The 26646-nt window shown below is 39.7% G+C and overlaps 1 protein-coding gene across 1 annotated transcript in view; it reads left to right on the plus strand.

The window, feature by feature from the left end:
- The first annotated feature begins 829 nt into the window (after nt 1-829).
- Nucleotides 830-26646, plus strand: part of GK5 (glycerol kinase 5 (putative)) — a 29636-nt gene continuing 3819 nt past the window's right edge. Inside the window, exons 1-13 of the mRNA XM_009864239.1 lie at nt 830-923; nt 4163-4238; nt 4677-4770; nt 5682-5813; nt 7324-7399; nt 8060-8121; nt 8201-8274; nt 8582-8642; nt 9906-10032; nt 14281-14385; nt 17407-17492; nt 19832-19935; nt 23507-23566. Of these exons, the coding sequence (XP_009862541.1) occupies nt 4177-4238; nt 4677-4770; nt 5682-5813; nt 7324-7399; nt 8060-8121; nt 8201-8274; nt 8582-8642; nt 9906-10032; nt 14281-14385; nt 17407-17492; nt 19832-19935; nt 23507-23566 (1043 nt within the window). The 5' untranslated portion in view covers nt 830-923; nt 4163-4176. The remainder of the gene's footprint in view (nt 924-4162; nt 4239-4676; nt 4771-5681; nt 5814-7323; nt 7400-8059; nt 8122-8200; nt 8275-8581; nt 8643-9905; nt 10033-14280; nt 14386-17406; nt 17493-19831; nt 19936-23506; nt 23567-26646) is intronic.

The following is a 26646-nucleotide window of genomic DNA, read 5'->3' on the forward strand; positions in this document are numbered from 1 at the left end:
TGCCAGCAGCGGCGACACCTGCCGGCACAGCTCCTGCCGGCAGAAACGGCCGCGCTCTGCATAAGGCGCAGCCTCTGGGAAGAGACTGAACGGAGAAGCAAAAATCACGAAGCAGAGCTGGTTCCGTTTAGCTGGAACCAGGAAACAGCAGAATGACTTGTTAGTAGGGCATAATTGAGACTTGGGTAGCACTTGCGTTTACATGCGCCTTTTTACGTGAGAGTGCTGTTTAATAAGGTGTCAATTTCAAAACAAATCTCAGGCTGCTTTTGGTTGGCATGGCTCATGATTCTGGGATCAAGATAAGCTCCAGAGTTAATTTTTTATTGTTAGCTCCTGCAGTGGAAAGGGTGTAGCTAGAAGTGTAAGAAATCTGGTGGATTTTTGGGAGTGGAAGGGGACGTTCTCTGTGGAGCTGACGCTCCCTCTTGGTAGAAGCCCATCTGGCAGCTGACCCCGAGCCTGCTCTGCCGTGCTGGTAGTGAGCTGCTCAGAGTCATCGACATCAGAGTCCAGCATTGGAGCCAAAAGGTTCTCTGAGAAACCTGGCTTCCAGTTTGGAGGCCCAAAAGAGGTTTACAGGCTCCCCGGTTCCTGCCAGCTTGTGCTTCTTTTGCATTCCCTCTGAATGGAGTCTTTTAGACATCACACTCCCATATTCAACCGTGTTTTGAAAACAGCAAGCCCTATTGCTTCTCCTCTTGCAGTAGATTCAGAAAATTAAGAACAAAAATTTGGAAAATCAAATGTATTTGCACAAACTTTCACAAGAATGCTAGTTCCTGTGAACTAGGAATTATAACAGTGCTATGTGTCGTTTTGTGAACAGGTGAAATCGCTTTATCCTCGTCCTGGCTGGGTTGAATTAGATCCAGAATTGCTGTGGAGTCAGTTTGTTGGTGTAATAAAAGAGGCTGTACAAGGTAATGGCTTATACAGTTTAAGAAGTTAATTAGTTACTCAAAATGAGTAAAATTAGTTAATTAGATAACAAAAATTTTTTTTTTAAGTACTGAAGATTCATCACTGTGCACAGGCCTACAAGACCTATTCAATCATTATGTAAAATAGTACACTTGGCTTACTTTTTTCTTTTAGTGGGCCAGATTAGGATTGAAGTCGAAACAGAAGCACTATGCACACTCAGTTTACATGTCAGTGAAAGCACCTTGTTGTCCCAGCTTTTTGTATATGTATTCTTCTCCAGTGTCTGTCTTCCTTCCTCTAGATGCCTTTGTATACAAACAGAGTAGGCTTGTTTACCCTTCCAATTGCTGCTCTGTGTGAGTGTAAGTGTATGAGAGAATGAAAGCAGGATGCTGCATAGTTTTGCTTGCTAAATTACAATGTGATATTCATACTTTTCCCATTCAAAATAATTTTTTGCCATCTGCTTTCTGTTTTATCATTCTTTCCTGTTTGTACTTTAGCCTAGAATTTCCTAGTACTCCACGCACTAAACACACTAAATTCCTTTTTCTGCTAAACTTCTGATGGCATTTTTCACCCATTTCTAGATGCTGGTCTAACCATGTTCTTACTCTATAACTCTCACAGCTTTCCCATGATGGTATGCCATCTGTATATGGTATACCATCTATAGCATTCTGTGATCATAGAATCATAAAATGGCCTAGGCTGGAAGGGACCTTAGAGATCATCTAGTCCAACCTCCCTGTTTTGGGCAGGGACGCCACCTCTCGACTAGACCTGGCAACACATGGGGACCGAGCGGGAATCGAACCCGCAACCTCGGTGTTGGTCCTTGTTGCCAGCACCGTGCTCAAACCACTGAGTTAACCGGCCCCCTGATCCTTCTGTGATATGCTGATGCTATGTTGATCTGTCAGCTGTCCCCAGCTCACTTTTGCATGGTGCCCCAGCCTTCTTGTCTTGTGTGTGTGCATCGTACTCTTTCATTCAGTGCCTAAAGTTCCTGCTGTTCAGCTCCTCTTGCACTTTGGTCTCCATGTGTTGCCCTGCCTCCAAGCCTGGCTCAAGGCAAAACTGTTCTTCTCTCTTCCTTTGGAAGGCAGTCGAGGGGACAGGGAAAGTTACCATTACCGGGTGTAAGCTGCAGCTGATTATCTTGGGCTCTTGGTCTGTTTTCTTAGGAGCCACAACTGTTCTGTCACAAGAATGATAATGCCACTTCAACCTTTAAAGACTTCATTAGCTTCTTCCACTTCCATTCTGTTGGGCAAATTAGAAAGCAAGATTTTTCATCTAGTTATAAAAAAGGAAGCTCTTCTTGTGGCCAAGTTGATCATACTGTTAGCAAATCATTTTTAAGTAGTTGTGTAATATAAGTGAGCATAAGCCCACACGGCCTTCAAATGAAACAGTCCCACCCTGCTTTTTTGCAGGATTATTTCAAGTCCAGAGCAGTTTCCTGAGACTAATCACGGTGCGGTTGTTTATGCTAGTAGAGCTTCATCAGTGTTTCTGCCAGCGCAAGCGAGGGTGTGGTGCCAGCAGCATAGGAACACCTCAGTTTACAAGGCCTCGTGAAGCTGAAACATGTGATTCCCTGCGTGGGTGGATGAGCTATATCAGTTCAGTACTGATTAAAGGTGGAAACTCCTAGCTGCCTGGTCCCACCCTTCTCGCTCTCTCTGGTACCATTTCAACCCTTCCAGAAGTTTAGCTGAAAAATATCTGTAATGAACTGTGGTAGTATTGGTGTGTCTTTGCCTTCAGTTTAGATCCAGCTGCTCCTGAAATAGAAATACTGCTGTTCTCCAGCCACACACTCTCAGATCCTCCTCCTGTACACTTGCACCACCAGCAGCATGTATACAGGCTATTGGAGCAGGTAGTCATGTGAAAGCACTGATTTAATTTTCAGCTGGTTGAGGGCCTTGATACCACTGCCTCCGTGAAGGCAGACACCAGTATAAGGAAAGGTGCAGAAGCACATATAGCGGTTGGCAGAGCAAGACATGTCCTTCCTCTATGAAACTCCTTCTGTAATTGTCACTTAGAGGCTCTGGATTTTAGAGTTTACAGTATATGGTTACTCAAATGTGTAACTTTGCACATGAAAGTTAACATAAGAACATGTATGAGGAGGGCATACTTAACCTGTGATTTGTTCAGGCAGTGGAACTGAGAGCCCTTCACAGTAACAGTGCTTTAGACAAAACAAGTAGTCTGTTATTTTAGTGGAATTTCTTAATCTATAATTTTTTCACATAATTTTGCTTTCGGAAGTACATGTCAATGTACTTGGGAAGCTGACTAGAGCTGCTTTGAAATTGGCTGTGAACATATTTAATTATTTACGGTTATATTAGAAAAATATTCTGAAACAATTATATGAAGGTAAGGTGTATACTTAAATGTACATTTTTATACTTATGAATTTCAAGTACAGTTTATTGCATTCAGTGATACATGGTTTAAACAAATTTGTTCTTAAGAATTTTGAAAGATTGCTTGAGTATTTAAAGTGAGTCATGTCATTATCAAAGTGATGTGAAAAATCTTAGAATAATAGAATGTCTTAAGTTGGAAGGGACTTTAAAGATCATCTAATCCAACCTCCCTGTCATGGGCAGGGACGCCTCTCAACTAGACCAGGCTGCTCCAGGCTCCGTCCAGCCTGGCCTTGAACCCCTCCAGGGAGGGAGAACCCACAGCCTCTCTGGGCAATCTAGTCCAGAGTCTTGCCACCCTTGTACTGAATGTTGATATTAATTTCTTTACTGCTTACTCAGTCAGTCTAGTTTTGTTTCTTTATGGGATTTCTTTCCATAAGTTTGTAGAGGTACTTCCTCTATTTGCTTTAATTTACATTCATCCATGTGAAATGCATATTGCAATTGATTATATGGGCGTATGTAACCTGCCTGTCTTTGTCTGGGATTGTTCAAGTAGCGTCAGCAAGTCTTTCAAAAGGTGGAAAGGGTCAGTGTGCCACACTGCTTTTGTGAAATACATAGATTTATTTACCTGCTTTGGGACCAATCGTCTGACTCAGGAGTTCTCTAGTATTCGACTGCTCTAGTCATGTCATTGGGCAGTCTGTAAAGATTTATATTCTTTTAATTTACTAATTTCCTAAGTATTTCATAGGTTTTAGTTATATTAGAAAAGTTGTACTTTTGTTTGTTTCTTCAAATAAATACTTTTTTTGGTGTGGTTTGTTCTTGTTTTTTAGCTGCAGGACTTCACATGAGGCAAGTTGCTGGTCTTGGCATCTCAACACAGAGAGCAACTTTCATTACGTGGCACAAGTATGTATATTGTGTGTTATATAAAATGAACTTTTATTAATTTGTATTCATAGACTGGATGGAAGCAGACTATAGAAATGTTGAACTCATTCAAATCACAACCTAAAAGCAACAAATGTTAGTCACTCATGTTCTCTTGTGTTTGTACAGCCACACCTTACAGCAGTTCAGCTGATAAGTGTATGTTCATTTTTGTTTTATTCTTAGTACTTTGGAAGAGATGAATACGTAAGTATTTTGTAATTCTGGTGAGAAGTCTCACATGCAGAATGTCAGCATACCTTTTACTAATGCTCAAATCCACCACGAGGATGTGCACTTTTTTTAGGAACTGACCTAGTGTGAAGTGTCCTGATTGGAAATAGTGAATAATTTTGCATTTTTGGGGCAATGATGTTCTGTAGTTTTAAATAGGAATGTTCAAATACTGTTTTTCAGGAGGACAGGGAAACCTTTTCATAATTTCATAAGTTGGCAAGACTTAAGAAGTGCTGAGCTTGTGAATTCCTGGAATAAGTCCCTTCTGCTAAAGGTAAAGCTATGCTAAGGTACATACAGCTTGGACATACTAGAACTTGTTTAATTTTTATGAAGAGTAATGTCAATCTATGAAATAATGCAAGTCTTCTGTTAATAGGATATACTGTGGCCTAAAAGCATTTAAGTTAGTAAGAGTAGTCTGGAAGATAGTACCAAGAAAATATGCATGCTGATAGGCTGAAGGTAATTTAGGGAAAAGGTAGCTGTAGGTCTAGCAGGCATTTTCTTACTTTTTAGTCTCTCTGTTGTATTAAAATGTTGCATGTTAACACTGCTACAGCATAATTTTTGGATGTAGGTAGTTCTTGGTTTTCAGTGTGCTGGGGGTTTTGTTTGATGGGTTTTTAATGTACTCTTTGCTTAGATGATCTATAGAAGGTGTGTTTTATGCTGCCTTTGGCTTGTGCTTTAGAAGAGAAAGATTTCCTTTTAAGTGGAAACTAACTAGCATTCTCCCCTTAAGAAGTTAAATTCTTGGTTTTGCCACTGACTTCTTTTGCAAATGTAAACTTGTTAATGATTAAATTTTGCTTAAGCTATAAAAACATGATTGAGCCTCTCTGCTGTAGGAGAACTGTCACTGAAATAACAGTATGTAATGCTGGCAGCCACATCATGCATTGTGCCTATATAGGTGACATCTTTGTAATGCAGAGTAGTCTCTCTCAAGGTGTCAGCAGAAGTCAGTAGAACAGACTTGCTTAGTGCAACTGCTTTTTCCTGTGGTATTTGTTGTGGGAAGGCTCTCTGTTGGAACCCTATGTAAGGATTCTATAACAGAATTTTAGCTTTCTGAATCTAATGTCAGGAGCTTTAATCTGTGTTGTCATCCTTTAAAATAATTGATTAGAAACTTTTAAAGGGAGAGATTAAAGATTAAGTAACTGTTTTCTTTTGAAACAGGTAATCCATGTTATTTTTACGGTGCTTCATTTCTTGACTGGGAATGATCGATATTTGGCACCAAGTTTTCTTACTTTTTCAACACAGCAAACTTCTATGAAGTTGTCATGGGTTTTTAAAAACATCCATGAGGTAAGCTGAAAAGGGAAAAATAATAACTTTCTTAAGTCATAGTAATGGCTGGTGACTTAGGTTGGCTGTAACTGCGTAAGTTTTGTCGTGCTCGTTCTTCTCCTCAAAAGAACCAGAATGAAAGACTTTTAACTATGTTAACAATCAAAGCTGGCTACTTAAATATTTATGCAACTTTTTCCTCTAATTCTTGAAATATATAGTAGTAAAAAATTTTCTTCATGCATAAGAAGCGTAGTCAAGTAACCTTATTTCCCTTGATATAATATTTTGTACTTTGTTTTAAAGTTGTTTTTACTCTAGTTTTGTGTGACACTTGTGTTTATTTTCAGCTGACACTCTTATCTTTTTACTCTGTGTTATTCCAGTGTTTATGATTTCACTAATAATATCATACTGGCCAATCAAACACCACAATTCATTTTGCATTTTGTTGTAGTGTAGTTGTGCTGGAATAATCGAATGGACTAATGAGCACTGAGCTATTTGTTGCTGTATTTATTGCTCTAGTCCTTATTATTTTCTGTGTTTCCTTCCATTTTATTTATAACTTTATTCTATGTTGTGTGTTTATTTTCAAGTCACTTTTGAAGAAAATGTTACCATCCATTTTCTACCCTATATAAAGAAACCCTGAAATTTTTTGAGTTTTGTCTAGTATTTTCTGTTAGTGAGCTAACTACTGAGAAGATCAAGTATAATTTTTTTACTGGCGTGTTTTAGTTGTACCTGTTGAAAATGAGGTGTGAATCTGGAGGATTATAGAATTGAAGGTTATGTAGCTGCTGAGTTTTCAGTGTGAGATGAATGTCCTCACGTTTTGTTAGGCACTGATACTTAAAATGTGACTGTCAAACCAAGAAGCTCAAAAATTTGTGGCTCTTAATTACAGAGAATAATGCATTCAGTTGCATTTTGAGTGAATTACTTTGTATATTCTTTCTATTAATTCTGTAGTTGTACACATTATCAGTTAATGGAAATTAGATGATTTTCCCATTTTAAAGGTGAAAAAGATCCCAGTGAAAATAATATTTTGAACTATTCACAGACACTGTAAACTGAAAACAATGGCTCCGTCTTCATTGTTGTCAAACATATACTTTAAAATGCACTTATTACTTGTACTTCTATTACTTTTTTTTTTAAGTGTTGTGTGCAGGAGCTTGTGTTCTTTATTCACCACCCCTTCACCACTGTTAAAATTGTGACTATAAAGTTTCCTTTCTTAAGGGTCTGATATCACTACAGAAGGTTAGTTGCTTTTCTTTCCTTAGCAGCAGTTGTAAGGAACTGTGCTTATTCTCTTGTTAGGAGCGTGAACTGTAGAATAATATTACTTATATAGCAAACTGACCCTTTTTAGAAGAAAAACTGGTGATCAGAGACTTACTTTTGGGGGACGCTGTCATTAACCACAAAGAAAATGTGAAAAGAAGTCAGGAAATACGTACCTCTGTATTGTACCCAGTTGTAAATACTTCTTTATTGTATGTGTATTTGTTCCCAGGCTGAAGAAGCTGCCAAAAAAAAAAACTGCTGCTTTGGAACAGTCGACACGTGGTTAGTGTATAGATTGACTAAAGGTGAATGTTATGTTTCCTCTTAACTACTAATAAAGCATACTGGAATCTAAGTAATGATGTTCATGATTGTCACTGATACAAAATTAAATGACTTTTTTTTTGCAATTTGTGCTTTTTTATGATTGATTAATCTTGTAATATATTTACTGTTTTAAAAAAATTACATTTGAATTAATTATTCTTTGGGCCTGTCTGGAAAGGTAATCAGAAAAGGAACATAATTGTTCAGTGTAGTCAACCTTTTAGGCATTTAATATCTGAAGAGGACTACTAGAACTAATTTGCCTTAATTGAATAAAAGTACCTGTGAAAGCAAAAGAGCAAAAGGTGGTTACAAATGTGGAAGAATTACATGTTTCTGTTCTGAGGGCTAATGCCTCAGCAATTGGACAGGTTATGTTAGGCAGTGATGTAGTCAGTGGGGTATATGCAGAAAGTACTGGCTCTCCTCTAGCCAGTTTTGTAAGGGTAATTAATATATAAACATTATAGTGAGTGGCAGGTAAAGCCTGTGTGCTCGTTGTATCAACATGACTTTGTATTTAGATGCTCAGTTTATAATTCATGGAACCACAGAGATGTTTTAAGAAAATGCATGTTGAAAATCACTCAAATATTTGAATATCTAAAATCTTACTTTGTTCTTGTTTTTTATGGTAGGTTCTGTGTATGCTACAGATTACTCAAATGCCAGTGCTACAGGTGTTTTTGAACCCTTTACGGTATGTGCTGTTCCAAAAAAAGTTGTTTATGGTGCTTCAGAGAGTTACTTACATTTTTATATTTTCTGTATTATTTCAGAAATGTTGGAACCCCACTTTGTGTAATTTGCTTTCCATTCCGATGTCTATTTATCCACCAGTGAAAGACACAAGGTAATCATGAAGACATAGTCAAAAGTTTATAACTGTTTCATTAATTACCTTTTGAAAAATACTATATAATCTGCACAGGCAAAGTAATATATAGATATGGAAAAAAATATTTTTATATGCAGATGTACTTTTTTTACACTGCATGCAAAACATTATTTTTACTGACAGTTCTAATGCTTTCTTTAAAATAAATCTGTAGCATTACCTTTCATATGTGATGAAGACCCAGGCCATGTGTGTATAGATTTTGTTTTAACAAAAAGGTCAATTTAGCATTCTGATGTTTTCCCGTAACACTTGTTTTAAGCTTCAGCTTCGGATCATCTGATTCTGAAATATTTGGGGTATCTATTCCAATAATGGCAGTGGTAAGTTTTCTTATTTAAATCTATATATTTGTACCTATATTCTTTTTTATCCAGCTTTGATTTAATACTTATTAAACAAGTAAGTCTTCTCTATTCCTTCTCTATGACTTAACTACAGATAGAATTGGTTGGAGGAGATAGGAGCAGGACGGGAATTGTAGAGGTTGAGATCTGTTACGGTTAGATGACCAAATGGTTAAGTACTGAATGTGGGACTTAACAGAGCTGAGTTCTACTCTAAACTCTGGCTTAATATCAGTTGTTCTATATAAACTTGTGCAGTGGGGTCGATTGGGGCTTGACCTCACGTAAGAGTGGGGCTTGACAAATGTAAGAGTATTTGTTTATAGGTCATAGAATGGCTTAGGTTGGAAGGGACCTTAGAGGTCATCTAATCCAGCTTCCCTACTGTGGGCAGGGACACCTTCCACTAGAGCAGGTTGCCCAGAGCTCCATCCAGCCTGGCCTTCAGCATCTCCAGGGAGGGGACATCCAAAACTTCTCTGGGCAAAAATCCACTTGTAGTACCTTTTATTTCTTTTTTTTGCACTAAAAATAAATGGCAAATAACATTGTCTTGCCTCAGTAGTTAAGATCTGGATCAGAAAAATTACTATTTTTATGAAGTGATGACTTCTAGAAATATTTGCTTGAGTTGAGCTAAATGGAAAAAATGTCACTAGCTAACTTGAGTTTCTCCTGCTATTTTTAAAGAATCGTAGACTCCATTTGTCTGCAAATTTACTGTTTCACCAAGGTACAAACATAAGTAAATACATTTAATTACCATCATTATTGCTGAAAAATTGAGCATGGAATAATTTGGTACAGGAAGGGCAGGGAAAAAGAAAAGTGGGACCTCAAAACTTCAGATTTCTATTTGGGGGAAGAGGAATTTAAGCCAAGCTACTCTGTTCTGCTCCCTGGGATTGCAGATGTTCCATTTATCCTTGTCAAAAACTAAACCATAAAATATTTCTTAGTTTCCATAGCATATTTTTCAGTGTTGCAAGCAGTACTACAGGTGTTCATGTTGTGTCCAACCCTGGTGTAATTTGATTCTAGTGATAAAGCGGACTGTTGGCATGGCCTGCAAAAGCTCTAGAAGGTGTATACAGGCTCTCTTTTAATTCTCAGTTCCTCTCTGAATGGTGATTTGTATTCAGAACTCCAAAGTGTTTGTAATGGTATTTTAAAATCCAGCGGCATCTTAGGTTCATAACTGGTAGCTAACTTGTCCTGTTGTTTTTGTTGGTGTGGCAGGTAGCTGATCAGCAGTCAGCTATGTTTGGAGAATGCTGCTTTCAGCCAGGAGATGTTAAACTGACAATGGGAACAGGTGGTTTCTGGAATGTGAATACTGGAGAGCATCTCTTTGCATCACAGAGAGGTAAGATATAGAGTCTTTCACATTACTTGACAGCTATTGTTGATGAGGGTACAAAAAGGGATAAAATAAGGATATGCTTTTCCTTCTGTCTTTAGCTGTAGGAAACCAGATTGGAAGTGTTTTCAGAAAAGATGGCTGTGGAAGTATTTATTAGAAATACAGATGTTGGTTATACTGAAATATGCTTCTCAAGAAGAGAATTTAAGTAATATCACTAGTAATTATGTCTGCTACCTGTATACCTCCTTTGTTTTTGTTTCCCTTCACCTGTTCTTCTTGGTAACAGTATTATACCATACAAGAATGCTCCAGTGGATCTCTGTGAGTTCCCTCTCTTGCTTTGAAGTACCTGAACTGAGATAATGCAGGATTAACAATTATTAGTTTTCTTTTAATAAACTGGACATGGGCTCCCCAGTATTTTTCTGTCAAGCTTGTTAATTTGCCATAGATGGCTATTTCTCAAGAGAGCCACAGGCAATACTGAAGTAAATTCACATGTATAATATCTCTCTCTCTGTCATATTTCTGAAGAGTTACTAATTTTGGGAAGCCTACAGTTTAAAATGGGAGGGTGGGGCTGGGGAGGAGGACAGCAGTGTGCTAAGGGAGACTTCTAGCAGCTACAATCCGGAAGGACCATGACAAATACCGAGTAACGTAGGCATTGAATTCCCTCTGAATTCAAATGCTTTTTAGGCTAACAAGGTCATTATGATGATACTTCACTTAGAGAATTATATGTATGTAGCCTGTGGAAATGTAGTAGCAAAAACATGCTGTAAGGTTTTTTCCATGTTGTTTTCTTTTGAGAACATACTTCACTGTTATGATCTGTTACAGTTGAAATCTTTAAGGCAGTGCTGTGAAATCTTTACTGCTTTAGACTCTTACATCTGTTAAAATTATTTCCCCTGTGTTCTTTGGCTGTTGTGGTATGGTTAGTAGGACAGGTTAAGTATCTAGCTTTCTTGGTGCCCTGAGCATGAAATGTAGTATGTTCAGTGTTTAAAGTTGACATATGTAATTAAGACTGCAAGATGGATCCTTTCAGCATCCTTGTGTGAGCTATTCATTAGCTGCTGTTCTAGTTTCTGGTCTACATTTAGTTGCTATATATGACAGTTTAAAAAAAAATAGTTCCTTCAAGACGAGCACTTCTCACAATTCAATAGTGGAAGCATGTTGTATATGTTTAAAACGTCTCTTCAGAAGTCTAATAGTTCTTCCTAATTCTGATCATGCCAAGTGTCATGTTGATCCATGCCCTAGAGGTAGATTATGTTACACTACCAGATACTCTGTTGTGGGCGTCTTTAGGAAAGCCACCTGACAAGCTTCTCTATCCCTAATTAGCTGTCCTCAACTAGGAATTCTGGCTTAGTGTATTGTTTGGTCTTATGTCTCTGCAACTTCACCTTTGGTAGAAAATAAAGATTGTAAGGGGGACCTGAACCAATGATATGGAGATATGTGTATCACTTTTTCCTTTCAGGAGACAAATACAAACTTTGATCTAAATAGATGCTGCTGATTGTTTTCTGTTGTAAGCACCTGAGTGCCTCCAGCACTAACCAAGTTTCTGCAATTCCACTAGTACTACCATATCACTCTTCTAGACACAGGCAAGCAAACTGGAGATGATTCTCTGAGGCAGACTTGTATATCAGCAAAGTCACCTTGAGAAAGCAGAGAGAATCCCTAACCCTTCTGCTGCTTTTCTGGTCCTTTCGTTATTGGGACTCGTTTAGCTTTGTTGCATTACCCATGATCTCTTGAGTTCTGAGCAGGCTCTCATAAAGACTGGGTACTTTCTTCAGTCACAGAATTGCAGAATGGTCAGAGTTGGAAAGGACCTCAGAGATGATCTAGTCCAACCCCTGTGCGAAAGCGGTGTTGCCTAGAGCACATTATACAGGATTGCATCCAGGTGGGTTTTGAATTATCTCCAGAGAAGGAGCCTACACAGCCTCTCTGGGCAGCCTGTTCCAGTACTTTGTCATCCTCACAGCAAAGAAATTTTTTCCCTATATTTAGATGGAAATTCCTGTGTTCGAGCTTGTGCCCATTGCCTCTTGTCCTACCACTGGGCAATACTGAAAAGAGTCTGGCTTCATGTTCTTGCACTCACCCTTTAGATATTTATATAAATTGATAAGGTCTCCTCCCAGTCTTTTCTCCAGGCTAAACAGTCCCAGCTCTCTCAGCCTTTACTCGTAAGAGAGATGCTCCAGCCCCCGAGTCATCTTTGTTGCCCTCCGCTGGGCTCTCTCCAGCAGTTCCCTGTCCCTCTTGAACTCAGGAGCCCAGAACTGGACACAGTATTCCAGATGTGGCCTCACCAGGGCAGAATAGAGGGGGAGGATGACCCCTCTTGAGCTACTGGCCACACTCATCTTAATGCAGGCCAGGATATCACTGGCCTTCTTGGCAAGAAGGGCACGTTGCTGGCTCATGGTTAACTTACTGTCTACCAGGACTCCATGCTCCTTCTCCTCAGGGCTACCTTCCAGCAGGTCTATTCCTGGTCTATACTAATGTATGGAGTGGTTCCTCCTCAGGTACAGGACCCTGCATTCGCCTTTGTTGAACCTCATTCAGTTCCTCTCTGCCCAACTCTCCAGCCTGTCCAGGTCACACTGGATGACAGCACAGCCCTCTGGTGTGTCAGTCACACCTCTCAGTTTTGTATCATCAGCAAACTTTCTGAGAATATGCTCTGTCCCCTGGTCTAGGTCGCTGATGAATATGTTGAATAAGATCTGACCCAGTACTGGCCCCTGGGGAACACTGCTGGTTAAAGGCCTCCAACTCGACCCCACACCATTGATCACGACCCTCTGAGCTCTGTCAGTCAGTCAGCTCTCCATCCACCTCACTGTCCACTCATCTAACCCACACCGAGTCCAAGAGTTACTGTATTTGGCTTGGGTGAAGTTTTTGTTGGCCACTGAATGCTTAGGTTCTTGTCAAGTGATCCAAAAATCGTTTGTCCAGCTGTAGTGCAGGAGAACATCTGCTGGTCATCTAGATAACAGAGTCAAAGTCCTTTTGCTTTAGCATTAAAAGCAGTGCTCTGTAGTACTTTCATGCTGTGTTATTATTAATACAAATATCAAACAAGAAGGTTTTTTTGTTCACACCGACAGTTTTAAGTAGTATGTCCCCTTTGTGTTGTGAAGGTTTCAGCATACCTGTGGGGGAGCAAAGGGGAGAACAAATAGTCAGGTTTATCCTCATTATTGGCTGTTTATTTCTAATGTAATAGTACCTTCAAGCAGACAGCTCTCTGAATGATGCTATACTGGTTTTTCATATAAACTGGCAGTTTGCCCAATTATTTCCACCTTTCTTCTGAGAAAAAAGGAAAAAAAAAAATCGAAGTCATAGATTTACTTTTTTTTAGTCACTGCAAAGCCAGAAATATTTGGAAATCATATCTTCCTGCAAATCCCATCATGTAAGCCATAAGTTATAGAAGTGTTCCATCTTTTGTGGTTATAGACAAAGTATATCTGTCAGCAGTTATTTTTAATGAGTTTGGGTGTTTCTTGTGTTGTTTATATTAGGCAAACTTACAGGTAAAATGCTGTAATTAACTGGACAAAGACAGGCAAATCGTGAAACTTTTTTATTTTTTGCTGTTTATGTGAGGAGGCATTGCATATTGAGGAATAATTCATATCACTTCCATCCTCTTCTGTGAATAAGACCTATGTTCTAAGTTTGTGTTGCTTGTTTTGTGTGTGTACAGATGTCTGGTTTAGTGTTTGTACTTCCCACCCGCCCAGCCTTCATGTTTAATGTTTTAGGGAAGTAAATTTTAACTTCTAGAAACCATTGGGGAAAACGAGATAGATGTAAAACAAATAGGAAAATACAGATAAATTTTTAAGTATATACAATCTCTTATCATATTACCAAAAAAAAGTAAGTGCTGATAGCTCTTCTTTTTAGCTTAAAGTGGGGGGATTTTTGTGATTTGGTAGTGATGTGTGTTTGGGTTTTTTAGGTTAACTTTGGTTTAACAAACTGTTGTTTGAGTCTCTTGTAATCCCATCACTAAATTTTTAAACAATACATTTAACGTCTATCAGTGACTTTTTTTTAGCTTGATTTCTGCAAAGGAATTTAATAAAAACTATTTTTTTTCAATTGGGTTTATTGTGGAGAGTGCTTGTATATGTTTTTCTGGAAACATTTAATGTAAATTAACTAGGTGCTTTGTTTTGTTTCATGGAAAATAAGAACTGTATCCACTGATTGGTTGGAAGATTGGGGAAGAAGTTGTTTACCTAACTGAAGGCTGTATGTCAGACGTTGGCACTGCCATAAAATGGGCTCAGGATATAAGTAAGTAGGTTTTTTTTAATTTTATAGAGGATAAATTATATTACTACTTAAGAAATAGTTATGTTACTGGGCTGAGGTTTATTATCCATAGTTGAAAAAACTAGCCTACCTGGTTTGGACAGCGGAAAATACACAGTATCATTAGTAAGTTCTCTGCTGAGTACGTTTACTGCAGCAAGTTTGGTCTGCACAATCATCTCCTTTTCAGACTCTACCTTCTGACCGATGTAGGCTTTTATTTTCCTGAAGCGTTGACTCCTCACTTGATTTCTCTTGAGCATGACAAACGTCCTGATGCCACTGGTATCCAGACTTGAATAGAAACAGTGTAAAGGAGACCTGTCTGAAGTTAGATGTGTGCTGTTCAAGCGTATTTGAACTTGAACTTCTAGTTGAGGAGAAGCACAGAAATTGACTGCCTCTTACTTCTAGGTAGCATGATTGTAAATGCAGTATTGCACTGCATTTACACTGTTTTTGAGAGATCTCTAGCTGTACATCTCAGAATTAATAACAGTTATATGAAAATAATCTGAAGGACTGTATTTTTTAAAGGAACTTGCATATATTGCTTCACATAGAAATAATGTGCCTTTTGGCTGTGACTATTGCATAATGGAAAGATTTGCATTCCAGTTCAACACAAGACTTAATAAAAATAAAGCTCTAGAGTAACCGATCTTCAAAACGACTGATTATTTATAGGACAACCATTCTGAGCATTCTAATAAACTGTTTACTTAGTTTACTTAGAAATTTAGTACACTTTTACAAGGATACAAAAAAGGAATTAGTGGCTCAAACTTTGGGTTATCTGGGAATGGTTTTCCTGAAGTGTAGCTCACCACAAAATTCCAAATTTAAGTAGTCAACTTACAGTGTGTATGTGCATATACATGGTCAAGTATGTGCACTTAAAGATTAAGTATGACTCAAATTGGTCCTGAGGTCTTCATCATTCAGTTTTTAACTAAGCCTAGAGAATAACAGCCACTAGTCTTTTGAGGGATTACTTGATATACAGGTCAGTGTTGCAGATATAAGTATGTGGGGCTTTGAGCAACCTGGTCTAGGGGGAGGTGTCCCTGCCCATGGCAGGGGAATTGGAGCAAGATGAACTTAAAGATCCCTTCCAACTCAAACTATTCTATGGTTCTATGAAGGATCAGTGGTAGATATATAAGCTTACTACTTCAAATTCCATACTTAAAATGGATACTTAGTCATATGGAACTTCCCTGTACTTAAAATGTGTAAAGTGTAAAGGATTTTTAGTTAGCCGGTAAAATGGACATGACCTACAGCTGTTACCACAGGCAAAAACTGTGAAAGTTTTAGAGGGAGATAAAAATAAGCATGCTGCTTTCAACTCTCTAATAAGTAAGACCTTTATTTTGTGGAAATACAATTGCAGAGAAGCAGAATTCAGAAACTTTAATCACTTCTACGAATAAAGAGAAAGGTAAAACTTTCACTGTACAGAAAGAATTGGGCCAAAACACAAGGTAAGCTAACGACCTCAGTAAGGATAGAGAGGCTCAATGCGGATGATGATGATACATATAATAGTGGTAAAGGTTTGGAATTAGGGATTTCTGCAGCAAGACAAATAGTTTGATGGGCTTCTTTTAGTGGGATCAGATCACTTTTAAGAATTTTGGAAAAGTAGCATGTGTGATTTCAAGGTGAAGTTGATCTTACTTATTTTTTTTTCATTTTCTCTCCTGGCATAGGAGTTCAATAGTAGCAAATACAACAAGAAAGAAAAGTTGTGATTTAGGCTTATTAGTTGAGGCACAGTAGAATCCAAAGCTATCAAACAAATTAATGGAGGTTGCAGAGGTAAATTAAAACTCCTAGTATGTTACGAGTTTTTCAAGACAAATTGAGCTAGATTATCTCTGGAGCCCCCAACACAAGAAAGACATGTAGCTGCTGGAGTGAGTCCAGAGGAAGGCTACCAAGATGATCAGAGGGCTGGAGCACGTCTCCTGTGAGGACAGGCTGAGAGAGTTAGGCTTGTTCAGCCTGGAGAAGAGAAGGCTCTGGGGAGACCTTATAGCGGCCTGCCAGTACCTGAAAAGAGCTACAAGAAGGCTGGGGAGGGACTTTTTACAAGGGCCTGTAGTGATAGGAAAAGGGGTGTAAGCTGGAAGAGTCTTAAGTTTAGACAAGAAGGAAGAAATTCTTTACCCTGAGGGTGGTGAGGCACTGGAACAGGTTGCCAAGAGAAGTTGTGGATGCTCCGTCCCTGGAAGTGTTTAAGGCCAGGTTAGACGGAGCCTTGAGCAACCTGATCTAGTGCGAGATGTCCCTGCCATGGCAGGGGCTTGGAACTAGAGGAACTTTGAGATCCATTCCAACCTAAATCATTCTATGATTCCATGATAGATTAACCTAATCTACCTTTGATAGGAGAATTTATTTTTTAGAGAAGAAGAAGCAATAGCTCTTATTTACAGCAGACCTCTAGTCTTCTGTAAAAACATATTATATGGCTATATAATGACTTTATTAGTTAAAACTACAGAAGCTGGGTGTTAGTACAAGAATTGCATGTGAGTGAATAACAAACTAAAGAGAGGTGTCTATCAAATTGTGAAAGGAGATGTCTGGCTAGACATGGAATAAAAGTGGTGTCTGTCAAAGAGGTGATGTTAGGGCCTCCTTTGTATGTCAGACACTTGTAAAAATATTAAGGATCCTGATAAAATGTAATACATATTAAGGACTTTCTAGTGATTTGGTGCTTGGGCTGAAGATAACAGCATCTTTTGAGAAGATAACATTTCTGAGATATGAAAGGATCCTTTTGAGCTTAGTCTTCATCTGAATAGGGTTTGGGTCTATTTTAATGTGACTGATATATATGAAATGCAAGAGAAGTTATCATTTCCCTTAGAACATGTAGTTTGAGAATATTACAAAAAGAAGTAGTCTAACTCTAGATTTTTTTCTCTTAGCAATACCTGAACAGATTGAAGTAAATAATAAAAGCATATGGCTTACGTATCTTTACAGATCTTTTCACCAATGTAGATGAAACAGCAAAGATGGCACGGAGTATTGTTGATTCTCAAGGTGTTTGTTTTGTTCCAGGTTTTCAGGTATAAATATTCTTATTAAAATAATTGAGAATATGTTTTTAATAACCCAGCTCAATTTTAACTTTTGCATGACTAAATGTAATAATTTACGTCTTATCACAGTATTTATTTTGTACTACTCATGTTCTTATTGTCTCTCCCTCACCACAGTGTATGAAGATTACCGTCATATCAGAATACTTAAAAACAACCCCCCATAAGAAAAACCCCACCAAACAGGAAAATTACTTTCATTTTGCAGATGGAAACCTGAGGGATGGATAAAGTAAATTGCTTGCCCGCAGTAACTCAGGCAGTGCCTGCCAAGACAGAAACTGATCTCATACCTTTTCTGCCTCATGCAGAGCCTTCATTGTGACAATACTTTTAAGCATAATTCATTTTATTCTGCCTTTCTTCAATATGTAGGTTGCAATTCATCAGGATATTTACATGTACTTAAATATGAGCAAGACTGCAAGTTGTGGTGTTACGAAAAGTAAAGATAGTAATATTTAGATACTTGTCCTGGTAATGACTAAACTGAGTAGGGTAGACTTTTCTCTTAGGTATCTTAGTAATTTATTGGTTTGAATGTATACCATCTCATCTCTTCCAGGTGTTTCTGAAAGTTCCTTTTTTTCTGAGGAATGTCCCATGTTTTAATGGAACAGGGCAAAGAAGATTTTCTTCTGCAGATTTCTGCAGATAGCCCAGCTACCTTATCTCAAACAGCTACCCCAATCATTAGATTTATTTTTACGGTTATAGTGCTTGATTGTGCTAAGATACTTCCATTTATCATTTACTACGAGTAATTGGGCTTTGAATAACCAAGTGTTGACCCATGCCACATTCCATTATTTGCAGGCAGGAATTGTGAGGTAGACAAATGTTAGTCTGAATCTTTTTTTAACCTTTAATTCTATTAGTATTCAAGTTCAGATATGTTGATGCAGTTTTTTATTTGCTTTGCAGGTTTTTCTCCCCCTTCATTTCTTGACACTGTCTCCAGAAGGAACCACAGCTACCTTCTTCATAAACACTGATTCAGTCTCTTTTTCCCTGATTCTGATATTCCCAATCCAAATACAGAAGCTGTACTTAGAAAACTGCATGGATTTCTCTTTAACTGTGACACCTAGTAACCACTAATAGTATGCACCACTGTGGATTTCTTTGCCTTTTAAAAGCCCTGCTTATTTCAGTGGACCATCCTTAGCTAGTAGACTCATGGTAACAGAAACTGAGAGGCTTAAATGGTATGAAAAAGGACATTAATAGAATTGGAATGCTTCTGGGATTGTAACACATCTGTTAAGCTTCACTGGCTAGATGCTAACACAAATTGATTCCATTACAGTGTTTCCTAGACCTCAGAATGTAGTGGTTAGGGAGGGTTCTTACGAAGCTCATATGTTCATTTCCTACACAGAGTGAAATGTTTCTATATTCATCTATATTAACACAAGAAAACAAGTTTCTTTCTTACTGGATTCTAGTGCTGTCATGCAGCACACTGAGAGGATCATTGTTATGAAAGTGCTTTTGAAATTGAGTGCATATGTGCATTAATCATTTTTCCTTTTATTGATTCTGCTAGAAACAGGGTGGGTTTTTTAGTAATTGATTCTTTCAAGATACTCACTTTCTGTAGAATATGAGTCTATGCTGGAGTTGTTCCATTCTTAATATTGGAAGGGTACTTGTATATTGGCGGGAGGAATAATTATTTTACTTCAGTACAAAAATTTCTTCTATGTAGGAACTTTGGCAAAATGATAAATGGACCAGAAAGCTAATATTTTGTAATAAAGTTCATCAGAGGAGTGGAGAGCTGGAGAGGAAATTGATCAGTCAGTCCTCTAGTTCTCCTGCAAAAAAAGACCACTGAGTGACATCAGAATTTTAGTTGGACTCATGTTTAACAGTGTCACTGAAAACAGGCTGTAGCATAAACTAATAATAACTATTACCATCATTTTAATTGTTACTTTTAAAAGTCAGTTCGTTTTTCTTTCAGCAGTTTGGGAGTGTTTAAAAACAAACAATTTTTGTGAAATCTTGCTAGACAACAGCAGTATTGGTGTGTCCTGTCTTAGACTTCTGGATTAGTGTTATTTAGTATGTCAAATTTGGAAGAAATCACTTAAACCTTTTGCTGTTGAAAGAAGCTATTTAAACTGTTCACCGAGTTAGCTAAAATAACACTATATACCTCTTACATATTGTTTTCAATTTTCTTCTTTCACTATGCTGCCTGTAGTTGTCGTAAGTTATTTTTTTTCTTACTATTTGACTCTTTTCTCAAAAGCTTACAAATACAATTCACCGAATTCATGGTGAATTTTTTTCTCCAGGTTTCTGTGAATGATCCATATTTATGTGCCTCTTTCATGGGGCTGAAACCTTCCACTACCAGAAACCATCTTGTACGAGCTATATTGGAATCTGTAGCTTTCAGGTACTGTTTGTTTAATTATCTTGCTTATATTTTGTTACATTTGCTTTTAGTTTGATCAGCAGTGCTAAGTGGATACATGGAATAAGGAAGTCTGTAAAATATAAGTCACAGTAGTCCATCAGTGTTACACTGACAAGGAGTGTTAGCTGCTTTCCTTTTTTTTTTTTTCTTTAATGCTTTACAACTAAACTTGTATATATTTATTAGTTCAGAGTTTTTGTTATTAAGTAACCATGCAGAGATTCTTAAATTATATTGTTTTTCTGCATGTTCCGAAAATGTTTTCTGTTTAAAGTTTGCTCTTAACTCTCCTTACAGTATTTTGTATCCCACTCCTGCTGTGTTAAAACTTCCAGCTTCAGGTATACTTTAATATTAGTCCTTTGGCTAAAGTTTGAAAATATAATAGGAGTTGTAAACATCTTTAAAGATTTGAATGGACAACAGTTCCCAGATTTGCGAAGGTTAAAGGTATTACTGCTACTCACTGATGATACCACATCGGTAGCTCACTGTAGAACAGATTGGTTCTGCCTTGCAAACTGAATGCCTTGAACTGAATCTGAATATGCTTTGAGCCTGGCTCACACTGCACTGTAGTCCATTAGGGAACACTGATATGATTGCTTCCATCTAGTCACCAGTTCTGCTTTGGGTATAATAACCTTCTGCAAAGGGCAAAATTGATGTCTGGAGGAAGATAACAATCTTAACTGCTGTGAGTGTTTCTTGGGCATTTTCTTCTGCACTGTAAGACGAATGTGAGATTCCTGAACTGAATCACAGAATCACAGAATGTTAGGAGTTGGAAGGCACCTCAAAAGATCATTTAGTCCAACTCCCTGCCAAAGCAGGATCACCTACAGGAGGTCACACAGGAATGTGTACAGGTGGGGTTTGACTGTGTCCAGAGAAGGAGACTCCATAACCTCCCTGGGCAGCCTGTGCCAGTGCTCTGTCACCCTCACAGTGAAAAAGTTTTTCCTAATGCTTTTGTGGAACCTTCTAAACTTCAGCTTGCACCCATTGCCCCTTGTCCTGTCATTGGACATCATTGAGAAGAGCCTGGCTCCGTCCTCCTGACACTCACCCTTTACGTACTTATAAACATTCATCCCTCAGTCTCCTCCAAGCTAAAGAGACCCAACTCCTTCAGCCTTTCCTCATAAGGGAGATGTCCCACTCCCTTCATCATCTTTGTGGCTCTGCACTGGACTTTCTCAAGCAGTTCCGTGTCTCTCTTGAGCTGAGGGGCCCAGAACTGGACACAATATTCCAGATGTGGCCTCACCAGGGCAGAGTAGAGGGGCAGGAGGACCTCTCTCGACCTACTAGCTACTCCCCTTCTAATACACCCCAGGATGCCATTGGCCTTCTTGGCCACGAGGGCACATTGCTGGCTCATGTTCATCCTGCTGTCCACTAGAACCCCCAGGTCCCTCTCCCCTACGCTGCTCTCCTAGCAGGTTAGTCCCCAACATAAAGTGGCACATGGAGTTGCTCTTTCCCAAACGCAAAACTCTACACGTGCCCTTGTTGTATTTCATAAAATTTCCCCCCACCCAACTCTCCAGCTTGTCCAGGTCTCGCTGAATGGCAGCACAGCCTTCTGGTGTGTCAACCCCTCCTCCCAGTTTTGTCAGCAAACTTACTGACAGTGCTCTCTAATCCCTCATCCAGGTCTCTGATGAATATATTGAACAGCACTGGCCCCAGCACTGACCCTTGAGGGACTTCACTAGACATAGGCCTCCAGTTAGACTCTGCCCCATTGACCAAAACTCTCTGACATCTTCTCTTCAACCAACCCACCTACTCACTACCCAGTAATCCAGACCACACTTCCTCAGTTTAGCTATGAGGATGCTATGGGAAATGGTGTCAGGTGCTTTACTGAAATCCCGATAAACCACGTCCACTGTACTGCCATTATCTATTCACCTGGTTATATCTTCATAAACGGCTATCAGGTTGGTCAAACATGACTTCCCCTTCATGCTGACTGCTCCTATTGGCCCTCTTATCCTTGACAAGCCTAGAGACAGAACCGAGGATAAGTTGCTCCATCACCTTTCCAGGGATGGAGGTGAGGCTGACCAGTCTGTGTAGTCAGCTGGGTCCCCTTTCTTGCCTTTTTTGAAGATAGGAGTGACATTTGCTTTCCTCCAGTCCTCAGGCACCCCATCTGTTCCCCACAACTTACCAAAGATGATGGAGAGCAGCCTAGCAATGACTTCTGCCAGCTCCTTCAGCACCCATGGGTGCATCCCATCAGGGCCCATGGATTTATGGATGTTCAGATTGTCTAATTGATCCCTAACCCAGTCCTCATCAACCAGGGCAAACTCCTCCTTTGTCCTGACTTCTTCTGGGGCCTCAGGGGTCTGGGACTCCTGAGGATAGTCTCAAACAGTACAGACAGAGGCAAAGAAGGCATTTAGCAACTCTGCCTTCTTTGTATCCTCTGTCTCCAGGGTACCCACCGCATTCACCAGAGGGCCTACATTGCCTCCGGTGTTAGTTTTGTCGGCAATGTATTTGAAGAAGCCCTTTCTGTTGTCCTTGACCTCCCTTGCAAGGTTTAATTCCAAGGAGACCTTACCTTTCCTAGTTGTCTCCCTACATCCTCTGACCACAGTCTTATATTCCACCCGAGTGGCCAGCCCTTCATTCCATGTTCTATAGACTCTCTTCTTCTACTTGAGTTTGGCCAGCAGCTCCCTGGTTAACCGTGCGGGTCTCGTGGCTCTATTTCTTGATTTCCTACCTCTTGGGATACACTGATCTTAATCTTGGAAGAGGTGGTCCTTGAATATTAACTGACTGTCTTGGGCCCTTTTACCTTCTAATCCCCTGTCCCAGGGGGTTTCCCCTAGCAATTGTTTGAAAAGGCCAAAGTTGGCCCTGCTGAAGTCCAGGGTTGCAATCTTGCTTGGTATTCTGTTCCTTCCACATTAGATCCTGAACTCCACCATCTCACAGTCCCTAGAGCCAAGGCTGCCCTCAACCTTTACCGCTTCAGCCAGACTCTCCTTGTTAAGGAGCACAAGACCCAGCAGCGCTACTCTTCTAGTCACATAACTAGAAAAGGGTAGAAATCCTTTGTGTCTAGATTTTTCTAACCTTAAATGAAATGTTTTACAAATAAGTCAAACTTACAGCCTTCAGATGTTCCCTTTAAGGAACAGCTGGATAAACTCTGATTAACACTCTTGTCAGCCTACTTTTCTCACTCTAAAACATTTGTTACATCAACAATTGCACCTTGTCTGTAGAAACCTATAAGCAGTTTCAGGTGGGAAAAATGTAACTTCTGCAGTGACTAGAATGGGACATGATTTAGCCATACTTGTGCCTTTGTAATGATGTGTAACAAAGACCAGTTTCCATCTTTTTTTCTGTCTCTTCTTGTTTTAAAAAAAAAATTGTGTATTCTGTAAATTTGTTAGCTATTGCAGCAGATATGACACAACAGAGGCATTTTTTGTCTTGTATTTTCTGACTCTGTAGACACTGGAAACACTTTATGGAATATACAATGATTTAATTCAACTAAATTTTTTTGTTTAAGAAACAAACAGCTTTATGATATCATTGCGAAGAAGGTACGCATTCCTCTTCAGACTATTCGGTAAGTCATGTGTAACTTTTAAATTTGATATGTGGGAGTTTGATTTTAAATAGGTATGAGCTTTATTATACATTTTATCTTACTGTAAAAATTCTGCTGCTGAGAAATAGATGATTACCAAGTCAAGTGTTAACGTAACTGAAGTGGCAGTAGAGTGTATCCACAGAAGGGCTGGTTCTTAATTAATTGGCATTGATGATTGTCAGTAGGCAAGTAAGGAAATTGCTCTCAATTATCCAATGAAAAGGCAAATCTGTGCTTTCAGGTAGCACTAGAGCACACATAACAATCATAGAATCATTGAATGTTTTGGGATGAAAGGGACCATTAAAGGCCATCTAGTCCAACCTCCCTGCAGTGAAGAAGGGCATCTGTAAATAGATCAGGTTGCTCAGAGCCCTATCCAGCCTTTTCTTGAATGTCTTCTGGGATGGTGCTTCTACCATCACCCTCATTGTAAAAAATTCCTTCCTTATTTATAGTGTAAATCTACCCTCTCTTAGTTTAAATCCATTACTCCTTGTCCTATCGCAACAGTCCCTGCTGAAAACACTGTCCTCATCTTCGTTATAGGCCCTCTTGAAGTACAGAAAGGCTGCAAAAAAGTCTCCTCAGACCTTTCTGTTCTCCAGGCTGAAAAACCTCAGCTCTCTCAACCTTTCTTCATAGGATAGGTGTTTCAGTCCTGTGATCATTTTTGTGACCCTTCTCTAGATCTGCTTCAACAGGTCCATGTCTTTCTTGTGCAGGACTCCAGAGCTGGACACAGTACTGCACGTGGGGTCTCACAAGAGTGGAGTAGAGGTAGAGAATCACCTCCCTCGACCTGCTGGTCATATTTCTAGGATACAGTTCACCTTCTGGGCTATGAACACACTATTGCTGTCTCATATCCAGCTTTTCATCCACTTGTACCCCTGAGTCCTCCTCTGCAAGGCTGCTCTCAATCCTTTCATCCCTCAGCCTGTACTTACACTGGGATTGCCCCAACTCAGGTGCAGGACCTTGCACTTGGCTGTATTGAGCCTCGTGAGGTTCACACAGACACACTTCTGAAGCTTTTCCAGATTCCTCTGGATGGCATCCCTTCCCTCAGGCACATCAGCCGCACCACACAGCTTGGTGTCATCTGCAAACTTGGTGAGGGTGCCCTCAGACCTACTGCCTGTGTCGCTGATGAAGACGTTGAACAGCACTGGTCCTAGTGTGGACCCCTGTGGGACACCACACTTCATGTGGGTATCGAGCCAGTGTCTCAAATCACCTCCTTGTCCATGTGCCTTAGCATAGCTTCTAGGAGGATCAGTTACATGATCTTGCCAGGCATAAGCGTGAGGTTGACAGGTTGGTGATTCCCAGAGTCCTCCTTTCTACCCTTTTTAAAAAGGAGTGCAATGTTTATCTTTTTCCAGTCGCCAGGAACTTCACCTAACTGCCATGACTTTCGTGAACCTGATTCTCTCTTACAGTGGGAGGGACTTTGCTCCCCTGGTCCCCATCTGCTGTGAATAAAAGGTTTTGTTAGGCTGCTTCCATTAGCGGCAATTTAGGATTTATTAGTATTTTTTGAGATGGGCACTTAATCATTAGCCAATTTAACAGAATGATTCAAGGGACTTGGTTACAATCAAAATCGCGACTTAAAGATTTGAAAATGGCAAAGGTCATCCAAAACTTACAGCAGGATTACACACACAGGTACAATTTAAATCAGATCACACATAGGAAAAAGCAGACTAAATTCTGAATCAAATTACACATGAATATACACGAAGAAAGAGAGGCGACACACACAGGTTAACCTATGACCACAATTTCCCTTTTCATGAGTTTTCTTAATTGCTCACTTTTATGGGCTGGTATTCATCATTGGACTATCCCTGAAGCTTGAAAAATCAGACAGGCCTTTGAATCCTTGAGGAATCGTCATTCGACGATTTCCTTGCAAAATAGATGCTGAGAGGCATCACACCTCTGGGAGATGTTGGGTCACACAGCCTGCTGTGGTCCCAGAGAGCTCAAAGGGTCTCCCCTTTGGCTTTTTTTGGTTGGCTTTGATCATTCATGCCGAGTCATTCTAATGTCGCAGCACTTGAGACAGCATAATGGGAATTTCTCCCAAGGCATTCAAGGCTTATCTTGATGTACCGTTCGGGTGCATCGTGGTCCAGGTGGCCAGGAGGTGCTTGATACCCAAGTTGCTGTACTTGTCATCACGATAACTATATTTGCTATCAAGATAACAGCACAATGGGACTCATCCTGAGATGTGTGAGTGACCCTGGGGCAGATGCACTCCCAAGCTGTCTTGTGGTCGATCCACTGAGAGGTGTGGGAAAAGAGGTTGCCCCTGAAGACTGAGGCAAAAAAGTGAAGCCTTCCCCTTGTCAGGTGTTACCAGCTTGCCATTCTTGCTCATCAGGGAGAATATGCGTTCTTTGAACTTCCTTTTCTGATTGAACATAACCTGTAGAAGCCTTTCTTGCTTTGCATCCCTTGCCAAGTCCAGCTCCAGCTGCACCTTGGCATCCCTGACCCCATCCCTACACAACTGGGCAGTGTCCCTATGCTCTTCCCAGGATATGTGTCCCTACTGCCACTGCCCGTGCATTTCCTTCTTACGCTTTGGTTTGACCAGCAGGTCTTGACTCAGCCATGCTGGTGTCTTGCCTTCCTTGCCTGGTTCCTTACACCCAGGGATCGAGAGCTCTGGCTATGGAAAGTGTCCTTAAAGATCTGCCGGACTGGTTCTGCTCCCTTGTCCCTGAGGGCACTTTCCATGGGGATCTTCTGGACTGACTCCTTGGAGAACTAGAAGTTTGCTTTCCTAAAATCCAAGGTCCTGGCTTTACTCTTTGCCTGACCCGTATCCCTCGGAACTGTGAACTCCACCGACTCATGATCACTGCAGCCCAGGCTGCCTGCGTTCTTGATGTCACCAAGTAGCTCACTTGCATTGGTGACATCAGGTCCAGTATCATATCCTGCAAAGCTCATTCTACCCTTTATTATCATTCTTTCATACTGATTATTTTTGTGCTGGGTCTTTCACAGACTGATTTTTTTTTTTCTTTAAGATG

This window comes from Apaloderma vittatum, unplaced genomic scaffold (assembly GCF_000703405.1).
Source record: "Apaloderma vittatum isolate BGI_N311 unplaced genomic scaffold, ASM70340v1 scaffold21652, whole genome shotgun sequence".
NCBI classification, from domain to species: Eukaryota; Metazoa; Chordata; class Aves; order Trogoniformes; family Trogonidae; genus Apaloderma; species Apaloderma vittatum.